Here is a 14,794-nt window from a genome sequence, read left to right on the forward strand (position 1 = left end):
ATACACCGAGAAGCTTCAACATGGATATCGGTTTCAAGTCAAGTCACTTTTTATTGTCATTTCAACCATAAACTGCTGGTACAGTACACAGTGAAAACCAAACACCATTCCTCCAGGACCATGGTGCTACATGAAACAACACAAAACTACACTAGACTAAGTGAGACAGCACAAGGCTACACTAGACTACGTAAAACAACACAAAAACTACACTAGATTACAGACCTACACGCGACTAGATAAAGTGCACAAAACAGTACAGGGCAGTACAATAAATAATAAAGACAATAGGCACAGTAGAGGACAAATTACAATATAATAATAAATTATGTAGATGTCAGTCTAGACTCTGGGTATTAAGGAGTCTGATGGCTTGGGGGAAGAAACTGTTGCATAGTCTGGTCATGAGAGCCCAAACGCTTCGATACCATTTGCCAGATGGCAGGAGGGAGAAGAGTTTGTATGAGGGGTGCGTGGGGTCCTTCACAATGCTGTTGGCTTTATGGGTGCAGCATGTGGTTACACCACAGTTACGTCTGTAATGGTGGGAAGAGAGACCCCGATGGTCTTCTCAGCTGACCTCACTATCTGCTGCAGGGTCTTGCGATCCAAGATGGTGCAATTTCCGAACCAGGCAGTGATGCAGCTGCTCAGGATGCTCTCAATACAACCTCTGTAGAATGTGGTGAGGATGGGGGGTGGGAGATGGACTTTTCTCAGCCTTCGCAGAAAGTAGAGACGCTGCTGGGCTTTCTTGGCTATGGAGCTGGTGTTGAGGGGTCAGGTGAGATTCTCCGCCAGGTGAACACCAAGAAATTTGGTGCTGTTAACGATCTCGACGGAGTAGCCGTCGACTTACCACTTGTGGAATGTACAGTGTCAATAAAAACTATTGACAGCCCCCCCCCCCCGGGATGTTTTCATGTTTTATTGTTCTACAACATTGAATCACAGTGGATTTAATTTGGCTTTTTGACACTGACCAAAGGAAAAAGACTCTTTTGTGTCAAAGTGAAAACAGATGTCTACAAAGTGATCTAAATTATTTACAAATATAAAACACAAAATAATTGATTGCATAAGAATTCATTCCCCTTTAATATGACAAACCAAATCCTCACTGGTGCAGCCATTTGGTTTTAGAAGTCACATAATTAGTTAAATGGAGATCACCTGTGTGCAGTCAAGGTGTTTCAATTGACTGTGGTAAAAATACACCTGTATCTGGAAGGTCGAACTGCTGATAAGTTAGTATCCTAGCAAAAACTATTCCATGAAGACAAAAGAACACTCCAAGTAATTCCACAAATTTTATTGAAAAGCATAAGTCAGGAGATGGATTAAAGAAAGTTTCCAAATCACTGAATATCCCTTGGAGTACAGTTAATTCAATCAAGAAATGGAAACAACATAGCACAACTGTAAATCTGCCTAGAGCAGGCTGTCCTCAAAAACTGAGAGATCATGCAAGAAGGGGACTAGTGAGGAAGGCCACCAAGAGACCCGTGACAACTCTGGAGGAGTTACAGGCTTCAGTGGCTGAGATATGAGAGACTGCGCATACAACAACTAGTACTTCACCAGCCGCAGGTCTATGGGACAGTGGTAAAGAGAAAGCAATTGTTGAAAAAAAACACATGAATTCTCAGCTAGAGTTTGCCTGAAGGTATGTGGCAGACTCTGAAGTCAGCTGGAAGAAGCTTCTGTGGGTCTGATGAAACCAAAATTGAGCTTTTTGGGCATCAGACTAAATACTATGTTTGGTGTAAGTTAAACACAGCACAGCATCAAAAATACACCGTGAAGCATGGTGGTGGCAGCATCATGCTGTGGGGATGCTTCACTGCAGCAGGCTCTGGAAAGCTTGTGAAGGTAGAGGGTAAAATGAATGCAGCAAAATACAAGGAAATCCTGGAGGAAAAGCTCATGCAGTCTGCAAGAGAACTGCAATCTGGCAGAAGATTCATTTTCCAATAAGACAATGACCGCAAGCATAAAGCTACATAGAAATGGTTCAAAAACAACAAAGTTAATGTCCTAGAGTGGCCAAGTCAGAGTCCAGACCTCAATCCTATTGGGAATTTGTGGCTAGACTTGAAAAGGGCTGTTCACTCACAATCCCCAGAGCTTGAGCAGTTTTGTAAAGAAGAATGGGGAAAAATTGCTGTGTCCAGATGTGCAAAGCTGATAGAGACTAATCCCCATAGACTCACGACTATAATTGCGGCCAAAGGTGCATCTACTAAATACTGACTTGAAGGGGGTGAATACTTATTGTGTTTTATCTTGGTAATTAATTTAGATTACTTTGTAGAGATCTGTTTTCAATTTGACACAAAAGAATTTTTTTTCTATTGATCAGTGTCAAAAAAGCCAAATTATATCTACTGTGATTCAATGTTGTAAAACAATAAAACATGAAAACTTCCGGGGTGTGGGGGGGGGTGGGGGAGGCTGGCTGAATACATTTTAGAAGCACTGTAGGTTTATCATACTGATATGATGTAAATTTTGTAACTGGAATGACACATTTTGTACTCTGACAACATGTACAGGATTATATATTTTCCAATTTTATAAATAATTTATATATTTGAAACCAAAGAGCATGTTAGATGCAAATGTGTCTTAGATACGTACCCGTGCTTATAAGGAGCAGAAATTCACACCCAAACTTGTTCCACATTGCAATTACTCTCAGGATTAAAGTGAAAGACCTGGAATTTCTTGGGAGCAATGAACTACATACACTTACTATTCCTCTAACCTTACCACTACACTTGTCTATGCTGGATATTGCAGCAATAGTTTAGCCTCCGAGAAGTGAAGCCCTACTCTACACAGCACCAACTGGTTATAAACATGAATAAAGTTCTTTGACAGCTGCTCATGCCATGCCCCCTCAGCTGAAGCAGCTGTCAAATGCTTGTTAGTGGCTCTGACATTCAAAAAATATTAAAAATTAAGCATTCCATTACAAACACTTGAATTTTTCAGTAAAATATAGAAACTAAAAACTAAGACCATTTGAGTTAAATCTGTAAACTCAGAATTCAGTAAATGACCTGAAATTGGCCTCTCCCACAGTTAATTAATATGATTGGAATTGCTAAACCTGCCCTAGGTCTAAGGAGGTGCCAAGTTCAATAGGTTGCTGCTCCTGGATTCCACGAGGAGTTTAACCTTGCAGCATAGTCATCATGCTAACCAGTAAAGGTCTCTGGGAGTCAGAGTGGGAAAATGCCAATAGCACCTTGAATTACTGCTTGCATATCTCAGGGAAGTACAGGGCAATTCCTGCCACAGGTACAGGATACTTCACAGGGAGCTTCAAAGTCACTCAGGATGAAGTTCAAAGAGAATTAGGTTGTCTTAGTACTCATAATTGATTACATTAAAATTTAATGGAGAGCAGAAATCGAGAAAATCAATGGAATAGTAAATTATACAGTTTGACAGTAAAGGAGGCATAGAATATTGTAACTAAATGCTTACTGTTTCTAACCTTACCCCAAGCTCTCTGGTTTTGGAGAAACTGGGATAACATTTAATTGCCAGAGGCAACTCTAACCTCATTACCAATAATGAAAAGTAGCAGCCAGTCAGAAGGTCTGCCAACATGACCCTTTAATTCTCCTCAAGCTGCTAACAAGCAATTCACCCATCTGAAGTGCTGAAAGGCTTCAACTGCGGCATGTGGAACTGTCATATACCAATGGCTAAACGCTAAAGAAAAGACAATTTTATTGTCAAGTCCCTAAAGGCCTGAAGGAACAGTCGTGACCTTCCTGCAAGGATGAGCAATAAAGGAAAAAAAGCTAAGGGACAGCCCCTGCACAGCAACAACATTAACCAAGCTTAATCTAAAATGTTGCCTTCTGCAATTTGATTTTTTTTTTGCCACTTGCTCCATTGAATTATCAGCAAAATAGTGGAAAATAAATGTTCTATGTACGTTGTATTGAATCAGTGACAAAAATTTTAACACACTACTTCAAAATGCTGTGTGCCAACAGTCCAGGAAGCTTGCAGAACAGATGCATAATATTGTAGTTCTGAAGGTTCATGATCTCATGGTAGTTTTACAAAATAATGTACTGTTAACATTAAACTGAGGTCTATCTCTTCAAAAAAACTTTAAGACCATTTGTGTTAAAAGGATATCAGAGGAAATATCATATGTGTGTGAAGTTACTCAAGAGGGAGAGAAACTGTCTAACTGTAGAGAGCAGTTCAGGCTTACTAGGAATGGGATAAGGAGCATCAAGAAACATGCAAGAAACACGGCGTGAATGAGAATTGATTCCTCCAGCTTTGGTTTCTGCAATGGGCAGTTTGTTTCTCTGCATTGTGGGCATGTCTTTTAAGCTTATAGGAATTGTACATGTGATTAGAATATCCTTTGTGTCTTAGAATTGCTTTATACTTTCTGCTTTACTCTTAATGATTCATGTTTAGGAGATGGTTAAGAGTTTTAAATGTATTTTAAGACAGTTGTTTGGATTTAAATGTGTATCACTGAATATAAATGAACTGTTCTTTAAACTACTTTGTTAGTTGGAAGTATATTCTTGCTAGGGAGGGGAACCCGCCACTCAAACAGTAATAGGTATTGACACCATGGCGAATAAACAGGGATAGTAAACTAGTCTTTGAAGATTGGGTAGTTACAGTATAATCTCATTTACTGAGAGTATTCATGGTTAGTTATATCTGATAGGGCTTAAAGTCTTTGTTTGAGTTTAGAACTTTGCAGTCAGCAAACCGAATGCCATCACAACTGAATCAAGAGATTGCCACATTATAATCAGAAGAAGGTCTGTAGATGCTGGAAATCCAAAGCAACACACACAGAATGCTGGAGGAACTCAGCAGGTCAGTTGGCATCAACGGAACTGAATAAACAGTTGACGTTTTGGGTTGAGACCCTTCTTCAGGACTGGAAAGGAAGGAGAGAGGTGCCAGAATAAAAAGGTGAGTGGAGGGGAAGGAGAATAACTAGAAAGCAGTAGGTGAAGCCAGATTGGTGGGAAAGGTAAAGGGCTGGAGAAGAAGGAATCGAATGGGAGAGGAGAGTGGACCATAGGAGGAGGGGACCCGGGGGGAAGTGACAGGCAGGTCTGAAGAGGATAAAGATCAGAGTGAGAATGCGGAGGTGGTGGGGGGGGGGGGGGGAGAAAGAAATTTTTTTACTGGAAGGTGAAATTGGTATTCTTGCCATCAGGATGGAACACATTGGCCGAGTCGGCCTTTAATGTTGATGTTAGGATTTGTGGAGGTCCAACCTCAGACTATAGTAGAATGGCTGTTTTATGACCACAATACAGCAGACTGTGGAACAGTCATTCCATGCGTTAACATTCGAGCTGGAGGACAAAAGAGTAGCCTCATATTTTCCACAGACCACCACGCTACAATAATTGCAGCTGCAAGAAAAATGTCCCTCCAAACTCCCACGATACTGTATCCATATAAAATCAAAGTATCTGGTACTCCACTTAGTGGATGACTTTACCACCTGAAATTAATTTTCATTACAGTGTGACAATCAGGCTTCAAAGTATTAGCTGTCTTTAAATTGTCAAGATGTTTGTGAGTAGGATAATTTATCTGGGGAGAAATACAGGATGAGAAATTGTTTCTTTAATTATTATAGGCAAGTTGCAAATGCATTTTCTCAGAGTGCATTTGAAGTTTTAATATAAAAAAGCTCAGTGAAAATATCTCAGCTTCTTTGTCTACTCCGACCAAGGAAGTTCACGGTAGGTAGCTTTTATACCAGCACCCCTCTTATCATTCAAAAAAAATCTGAGACGTGCATCATCTGCTCGGGTTTTATCCAATGTGAACGAGACATGTACTGAAATACCATGAATTTCAGCTCCAATCTGCAGAGAAATTGAACTCTCCTTCTTTAAGTAATTCAGGCCTTGAACTCTACTGATTACCAAGATAAAGAAAATAATGTTTTCTGTTATTATTGTGTTTTCTTTCAGCGTAGCTACAAAGGCGGCACAACAGCGACTATATTTCAATAAGAGTTAAGGAGATTCTGTACCTCACAAAAGACACTTGCAAATTTCTGCAGATGTACCGTGGAGAGCATTCTAGCTGGCTGCGTTAATGTCTGGTACTGGGGGGTGGTGGAGTTACTGCACAGGATCAAAATAAGCTGTAGGGAGTTGTAAACTTAGTCAGCTTCATCATGGGCACTAGCCTCCGTAGTATCCAGGACATCTTCAAGGAGTGATGCCTCAAAAAGGCGGCACCCCCCCCCCCCAATCACCCAGGTTATGTATCGTTCTCATTACTACCATCAGGGAGGAGGTACAGGAATCCAAAGGCTCACACGTAATGATCAGGAACAATTTCTTTCCAGCTCCTATCTGATTTCTGAATGAACATTGAACCTATGAACACTATCTCACTACTACTTTTTAATTTTTGCACTACTTATTTAATTTATTTACTATTATATATATATATATATATATATATATATACACACACACACACAAATACACACACTTACTGTAATTCACATACTTCTTTCTATTGTTATGCAACAAAGATAATAAATTTTATGGCATGTCGGTGATATTAAACCTTTCTAATTCTGATCTATTCATCTATCAATTCACCCATGCCAGCTATATAAATAAAAACCTCATAGAACTTTGTAGAATTTGTCAGACTTAAAGTCTATCCATTTAATAACAGGCAGGTTGATCTTCTTTACAATATGGAATCCTCTGACATGTGGGAATCCTTGAACCATGACCACTCAAAATGAAAAAGAAGCATTCAGTATGGCCTGGAGAACCTGGAGGAGCAGGTGCATGGAACACCCAGAAAGATCAAATCAATAGGGGAAGGAATGCACCACTCCCAAAAGTACCCACCCACCAGCTCAAATACCTCCCACCCTCTCCGGGCGGACAATGCACATGCCACATTGGCCTCTGTTGCCACTCAGAAGCCAAAGATTTGGAGTGGAAGTGAGTCACCCTCAATCCCGAGGGAACAGCTAGGAAGGCAGCAATACGAGCCCTAGAAAGTTTAGTTAATTTCAAATTAGCATTTTCACAATATGAAAGGTAATATTATGTCATGAGTCTGTTCCAAAACAAACCTTTAAAGTAACTACTGCTCTGATGAAAGACATTGGAAAAAAATAATCTAACCTATCAGAAAACTTAAAATGTTTGAAACCCTGTCACCCTACCCAATATTATTCTCCATTGAAATTGGTGGGCTCATCTTCACTTGAACTATGACCCAGAAATACTTCCTGGGCTTGTAAACTACCAGATTTTCAGAAAATATTTATCTTAGACCAATTGCTTTTAACCGCAAAATGCAAAAGGAGACAAAAGTGATCTACTAATATTTCTGTCAAAACTTGATTTTCAGCTTTCCTACCACTTCCCATTTCAGACAAAATAGGTAAGTGTAAACCCTTTCTGCTCTGTCTGGAACCAGGGTGGTTTTTGAAAACCTTTCCATTGGCCACTTTAGATTGATAGCATTTTTCACTGCAGATATTTCCATGGGAATATTTGATCATGATTCTCCTTAGAATGCACAAAATAGTGCAACTAATGAACTTCAAAATAATTAACACAGGTCCCAATGCATCATGCATGATTGAGAAACGGAGGATGAGAGGTGACCTGACAGAGATGTACAAGATGATGAGAGGCATTAATCATGTGGATAGTCAAAGGCTTTTTCCCAGGGCTGAAGTGGCTAGCATGAGAGGGCACAGTTTTAAAGTGCTTGGAAGTAGGTATAGAGGAGATGTCAGGGGTAAGTTTTTTTTTTATTCAGAGAGTGGTGAATGCATGGAATGGGCTGCCAGCGATGGTGGTGGAGGCAGATACGATAGGGTTTTTTAAGAGACTCCTGGATAGGTACAGGGATCTTAGAAAAATAGAGGGCTATGGGTAACCCCCGGAGATTTCTAAGGTAAGGACATGTTCGGCACAGCTTTATGGGCCAAAGGGCCTGTATTGTGCTGTAGGTTTTCTATGTTTTATGGTGAGAATAGTAAAACCAAAGTATTCTTGTATTCATTTTACACAGACCAATTACAAAGTTTGAAAATTACTCTTGAAGGCAATGGGAAACCTTGTAATTATTGAATGGTCAGCCTCTTAAAGGATAATATGAAAAAGTTAAAAAAATATTGACAAACAGCTATTATATATTGATGTTTATCTAGTTCACAAATTTGATGAGCGATGTTTTTAACCCTAACTTAATCATGGGACAATTTACAATGACCAGTTAACCAACCTGATATATCTTCGTACAGTCAGAGGAGACTGGAAGACCCAAAGAAAACTCACACGTTTCACAGGGAGAAGATACACAGACTCCTGACAGAACAGCACTGGAATTGAACTCTGAACTCCAAAACACCCTGAGCTGTAATAGTGTCATGCTGACCGCTACACAGTCATGCTGTAAGGAGTCTCTGCATGTCAGGGTTTGCTGGGACAGTATGGCTCGAAGGGCCAGAAGGGCCTACTCCACACTGTATCAATGTTCCTCAAGGGTCAGTATTGGGACCGCTGCTTTTCACATTGTGTGTCAATGATTTGGATAATGGAATTGATGGCTTTGTGGCAAAGTTTGCAGATGATATGAAGATAGGTGGAGGGGTAGGTAGTGCTGAGGAAGCAATGCGATTGCAACAGTACTTAGACAAGTTGGAAGAATGGGCAAAAAAAGTGGCAGATGCAATGCAGTGTTGGGAAATGTATGATAATGCATTTTGGTAAAAGCAACAATAGTGTGGACTATTATTTAAGTGGGGAGAAGGTTCAAACATCAGAGGTGCAGAGGGACTTGGGAGCCCTCATGCAAGACTCCCAGAAGGTTAATTTACAGGTAGAGTCTGTGGTAAAGGCGGCAAATGCAATGTTGGTATTTATTTCGACGGGAATAGAATATAAAAGCAAGGAGATAACGCTGAGCCTTTATAAGACACTACTGAGGCTGCACTTGGAGTATTGTCAATATTTCTGGACCCCATATCTCAGAAAGGATGTGTTGTCATTGGAGAGAGTCCAGAGGAGGTTCACAAAGATGATTACGAGAATGAAGGGGTTAACACATGAGGGGCGGTTGGCAGCCTTGGGCCTGTACTCTCAGAAATTTAGAAGAATGCGTGGGGATCTTATTAAATCCTACTCAATGTTGAAAGGACTAGATAGGGTGGATGTGGAGAGGATGTTTCCTCTGGTTGGGGTATCCAGAACTAGAGGGCACAGCCTCAAAATTGAGGGGTGATCCTTTAGAACAGAGGCAAGAAAGAATTTTTTTTTAGCCAGAGAGTAGTAAATCTGTGGAATGCTTTGCCACAGAGGGCGGTGGAGGCCAAGTCCGTGTGGATATTTAAGGTGCAAGTTGATAGTTTCCTGATTGGTCGAGACATCAAAGGATATGGTGAGAAGGCAGGTGTACGGGGTTGAGTGAGATCCAGCCCCTCGCTAACAGCCACTGGACTCTGCAGTGAGAAAACCACCTTTCTCAGACTCTGCACATCTAGGGTTGATATGACTTGGGTCCCACCAAACCCAGGAGGTTGGGATGTCTCACCCACCCGAGCCCCAGTCTGCGTGAATACTGTGTAATTACTGCCTCTATGCAATCGCCCGTCGGTAAGAAATAACAGATCATACACTGCATACAATTATAAAGAAAGAATATGTACATATTTTAGCATTATCGAACAGCTAGTAGGAAAAAGAAAAAGAAAAAAAAGGTCTCATTACAGTTAACCCAGCCCAAGTGTACACACAAGTTGGAGCTCATCTTGAAGTTGACTACAAATCACGTGCTGGACCTACAGTGTGCGTGAAAGCACACACCACCTTCCAAATGTCGCTTGAAATCTATCTAAAACAAATGGGCTACCCCCAAGGAGTATTGGTCCTTTCTGATTGAAGGCATTCATTCACACAAAGCACTTTATGCAACAGGGATGGCATCTTCAGCCATCCTCCCTCCTGTCTTCTCCCAACTCTCACCAAAAAGACCACAACCCACACCAATGTCCGTAACAAAAACCTTTCCACCCAGTGTTCTCCAAAACATTCTTCAAATTCCACCATCCTGATTGGATGACACTACATTCCTAAGCATGAAAATCACAACCCTTTACCTTTAGCTCAAACCCAAACAGGCTGAAAGCAGAACAGACTGCTCTTACAGAATTGCTAACGTGAAATATCTACAGCATAGCAGTAAAAATCTTAACCAGGTCAGCACAAATAAATAAAAGAATCAGGCATTAATGCCTCTCAATTGCTTTGATCTTCTGATGGAATGAATCTCCAGATCACATATGAAAAACAAGCAAGCAGTAATCCTCATTCATTGCAAATATTGTGTACACATGGGTTTGCACAGGACCACGCCAGACAAAATTGATACTGGAGTACCCTGCAAAAAATGTTCCATTCTTTGGTCATTCTGGTTGGTCTGAAAGCAAGGAACTTGCAACTAAATCCATACTCGTCTATCTGTAGATTTTATAGTCTACTTTTACATGCAGTGAATTAACTGTCAACACTACAAATCATCGTCTCTATCTGCCATCATAATCTGAGTCATTTATTTATTAGAAGTTTTCACCTATTCAAATATAATTGTACACATTTTTATTTGTGATTTACGTTGTTAGCTTTTCAGCTAATTTCATAACTGAAGCCTACATTAAAGGATACTGTTCTTCATTCGCTTGTAAGAAAAGTTTTTTCATAATTTTAATTGTTTCCCCATCGGATTTCCTTTATGATATAATCCAAGATATGTTGCGTCAGCAACATGTTTTCCTTGGGAATAACACTCACAGAGCTTCTTCTCTAAAGTGGAAGCTATAAATTATTTGCAATGAGTTCACACAATTTCACTGCCAAAATCATTTCAAGGTTTTGACAACAATGTACTAAAAGGTGCAATCTCAGAACAGATGTTAAAAAAAGCAATGAAAGCAAAATCTTCTGATATAATACCATGCAATCCTGGGAGACAACTCATTAATCAGTTCAGCAGGGTCACTGCTACTAAATACTAAATTCAATAAAATCCATGTAAAATGCCTGCTATCAACCCAGGCCTACTTACCAGCGGTCTACTTTCATCTTCATCCTTATAGTAGTGAAGCTGGTCCCCCTTCAGCACAAACCATCGGGTGTGCCAAGTCTTAACAAAGCCCCCTTGCTTCCTCAGCCATCCACATTTAATGACATTTTGCCTGGATTTTGCAGATTGGGTTCTGTCCACGGAGCCACCCTGATCATCCATTATTAGACTGATGGATTTTCCTGATTTAAAAGAAAACAACAGCCACTTAGAAGCACATAAGTATACATATATCATTTGGAGTAAAGCACAGATCCCCTTTTAAAATAGGTGAACATCCATATATCCTACTGCAGACTTCCTCACAGGGTGCCTGGAAACAAGTTAAGCCTAGCATGAAGGTTTATGGAAGGAACTTCTGCCAAGGAAAACAAATGAGCAAAGACCTCTTCAACTGCAGAAGCAATAAAATCTATTTTATGCAACATTATGATACTGATTTTATAAAACCAATACAAAAATATTTGGCATGCTTTTATATCTTTGAAGTGTTAGCACACTCATGGTAAACAGTTATGCATTAGTTTCTCTACAAATCAGACAGGCACGTTCATCAAGTAGGCCAATTCTTATCTGCATTTCTATGAATATTTAAGTATGTTAAAACAATGTACAGACCAGGGAAGGCTGAACATGTTCTGTGATCATCTAAATTATCTCACCAGTGACCAAAAATGTTTGCACAGTAACCCAGTAACATTTGACTAAACTGAGTACTCCAAGCATGTCTGCACTAATTTTGAATCTGTATGCTATTTATCACATCTACTACTTTATAAGCAACTTTTACTTGCACAAGTTAAATGAGGAAACCACTTGACTCTAACTAGCTTTCTGAATCCACTCAATTCAATGACGTTCAATTCAGAATTGTGAACAAGACACATACAGTACATATGCAGTGTAGCACATACAAAATGATGGAGGGTCTCAGTAATCCAGGCAACTTTTACAGAGGTGAATGAACAGTCAACACTTTGCGCTCAGACCCCTCATCCAATCCTCACCCAAAGCAGCGACTGTTTATTCCAGTTCATAGAAGCTGTCTGACCTGCTGAGTTCCTCCAGCATTTCCTGTGTGTTGCTCAGGATTTCCAGCATCTGCAGAACCTCATGTCCATAATGCAGTGTTGCAATTCTGTATGTCAGCTACTTCGTAACTTTTTAAATCAATAAAATACAAAATATTTTTGGTAGCTAACCTATTGAAAATGTCCTGACAGAGGACAACCATGGCGATCGGGTCTCCGGCACTGAGCCTGGATCCGTGGTTCAGAAGGGAAAGAGGAAGATAAGGAATGCAGTAGTCATAGGGGATCCATAGTGAAGGGAACAGACAGGAGGTTCTGTCAGCCTGTTAGAGACATAGAAACATAGAAAATTGGTGCAGGAGTAGGCCATTCAGCCCTTCAAGCCTACACAGCCATTCAGTATGATCATGGCTGATCATCCAACTCAGAACCCTGTACCTGCCTTCTCTCCATATCCCTGATCCCTTTAGCCACAAGGGCCATATCCAACTCCATCTTAAATATAGCCAATGAACTGGCCTCAACTGTTTCCTGTGGCAGAGAATTCCACAGATTCACCACTCTCTGTGTGAAGAGGTTTTTCCTCATCTCAGTCCTAAGAGGCTTCCCCTTTATCCTCAAACTGTGACCCCTCGTTCTGGACTTCCCCAACATCGGGAACAATCTTCCTACATCTTGCCTGTCCAATCCCTTTAGAATTTTATATGTTTCAATAAGATCCCCCCTCAATCTTCTAAATTCCAGAGAGTATAAGCCTAGTCGATCCAGTCTTTCATCATATGAAAGACCTGCCATCCCAGGAATCAATCTGGTGAACCTTCTTTGTACTCCCTCTATGGCAAGAATGTCTTTCCTCAGATTAGGGAACCAAAACTGCACACAATACTCCAGGTGTGGTCTCACCAAGGCCTTGTACAATTATAGTAGTACCTCCCTGCTCCTGTACTCGGATCCTCTTGCTATAAATGCCAGCATACCATTCACCTTTTTCACCGCCTGCTGTACCTGCATGCCCACTTTCAATGACTGGTGTACAATGACACCCAGGTCTCATTGCACCTCCCCTTTTTCTAATCGGCCACCATTCAGATAATAATCTGCTTTCCTGTTCTTGCCACCAAAAGTGAATAACCTCACATTTATCCACATTAAATTGCATCTGCCATCAATTTGCCCACTCACCTAACCTATCCAAGTCACCCTGCATCCTCTTAGCATCCTCCTCACAGCTAACACTGCCACCCAGCTTCGTATCACCTGCAAACTTGGAGATGCTGCATTTAATTCCCTCGTCTAAGTCATTTATATATATTGTAAACAACTGGGGTCCCAGCATTGAGCCCTGCGGTACCCCACTAGTCACTGCCTGCCATGCTGAAAAGGTCCTGTTTATTCCCACATCCACATGGTGTGTTGCCTCCCAAGTGCCAGGGTACGGGATGTCTCGGATCGGGTGCAGAGTATTCTGAAGGGAGAGGGTGACCAGCCAGAAGTCTTGGTACACGTTGGTACCAATGACATAGGTAGAAAAAGGGAGGAGGTCCTGAAGAGAGAATTCAGGGAGTTAGGTAGGAAGCTTAAAAGCAGGACCTGTAGGGTAGTAATCTCAGGATTGCTGCCTGTGCCACGTGCTAGCGAGTGCAAGAATAGCATAATCAGGAGTGTTAATATGTGGCTGAGAGACTGGTGTCGGGGGCAGGGCTTCAGATTCCTGGATCACTGGGGCCTCTTCTAGGGGAGGTATGACCTGTACAAAAAGGACGGGTTACACCTGAACCCAAAGGGGTCCAATATCCTAGCGGGCACATTTAATAGAGCTGTTCGGGAGGGTTTAAACTAATTTGGCAGGGGGATGGGAACCGGAATGACAGGTCTGAGGAAGGGGAAAACAGAAATAAATCAAAGATAGCGTGCAAGAGAGATTATAGAAAGAACAGGTAGGAGATGAGGCTTAATCAAAGCCAGTGACATGAGTTACAGGGCAATAGAGGTGTGGTTCAGTTAAAACAGAAAGCAACTGGACTGAAAGTGTTATATTTGAATGCACGTAGCACAATCAAATAAAATGGATGACATTGAAATTCAGCCACTGGAACTTGGCTAAAGGATGGCTGCCATTGGGAACTGAACATCCAAGGATATATGGTATATCAGAAAGGTAGGTTAGTAGGCAGAAGGGGTGGTGTGGCTCTGTGTATAAGAAATAATATAAATCATTAGAAAAAGATGACATAGGATTGGAAGGTATAGAGTCTTTATTGGTTAAGTTCTTTTCTTTCTTTCTTTCTTTCTTTTTAAATCTTTTTATTGAGTAAGTATACAAAAAAGGTAAGCCATATAAACATTAATACAATGTTAAAGTATAATAAAATTCCAAAAGATAACAATACCAAAAAGAAAATACTACAAACAATGTAATTTAAGCATAAGAAACCAAGATAACATAATAGTATACTAGATTTTATATATATCAATGGAAAAAAAGAAAAAAAAAACCCCAAAAAAAAACCCACCGTGCAACTAACTAAAAGCAAAGCAAAGCAATGGGCTAACTTGAAACCAAACAGAGTTAAACTTAAAATCACGTCCTCAATCCCGACCTCCATTAA

The 14,794-nt window shown here is 40.6% G+C and overlaps 1 protein-coding gene across 5 annotated transcripts in view; it reads right to left on the reverse strand.

Annotated features, from left to right (window-relative positions):
* arhgap24 (Rho GTPase activating protein 24) overlaps positions 1–14,794 on the reverse strand; it is a 705,958-nt gene that overhangs the window by 374,200 nt on the left and 316,964 nt on the right. For 4 of the 5 annotated variants that reach the window (XM_063043516.1, XM_063043517.1, XM_063043518.1 and 1 more), the window contains one exon: positions 11,137–11,336. In XM_063043516.1, the coding sequence (XP_062899586.1) occupies positions 11,137–11,336 (200 nt within the window). Of the gene's footprint in view, positions 1–11,136; positions 11,337–12,356; positions 12,453–14,794 lie in introns of those variants that run through there. The other variant, XM_063043519.1, reaches the window with a different exon arrangement.

Source organism: Mobula hypostoma, chromosome 3 (genome assembly GCF_963921235.1).
Source record: "Mobula hypostoma chromosome 3, sMobHyp1.1, whole genome shotgun sequence".
Taxonomy (NCBI): Eukaryota; Metazoa; Chordata; class Chondrichthyes; order Myliobatiformes; family Myliobatidae; genus Mobula; species Mobula hypostoma.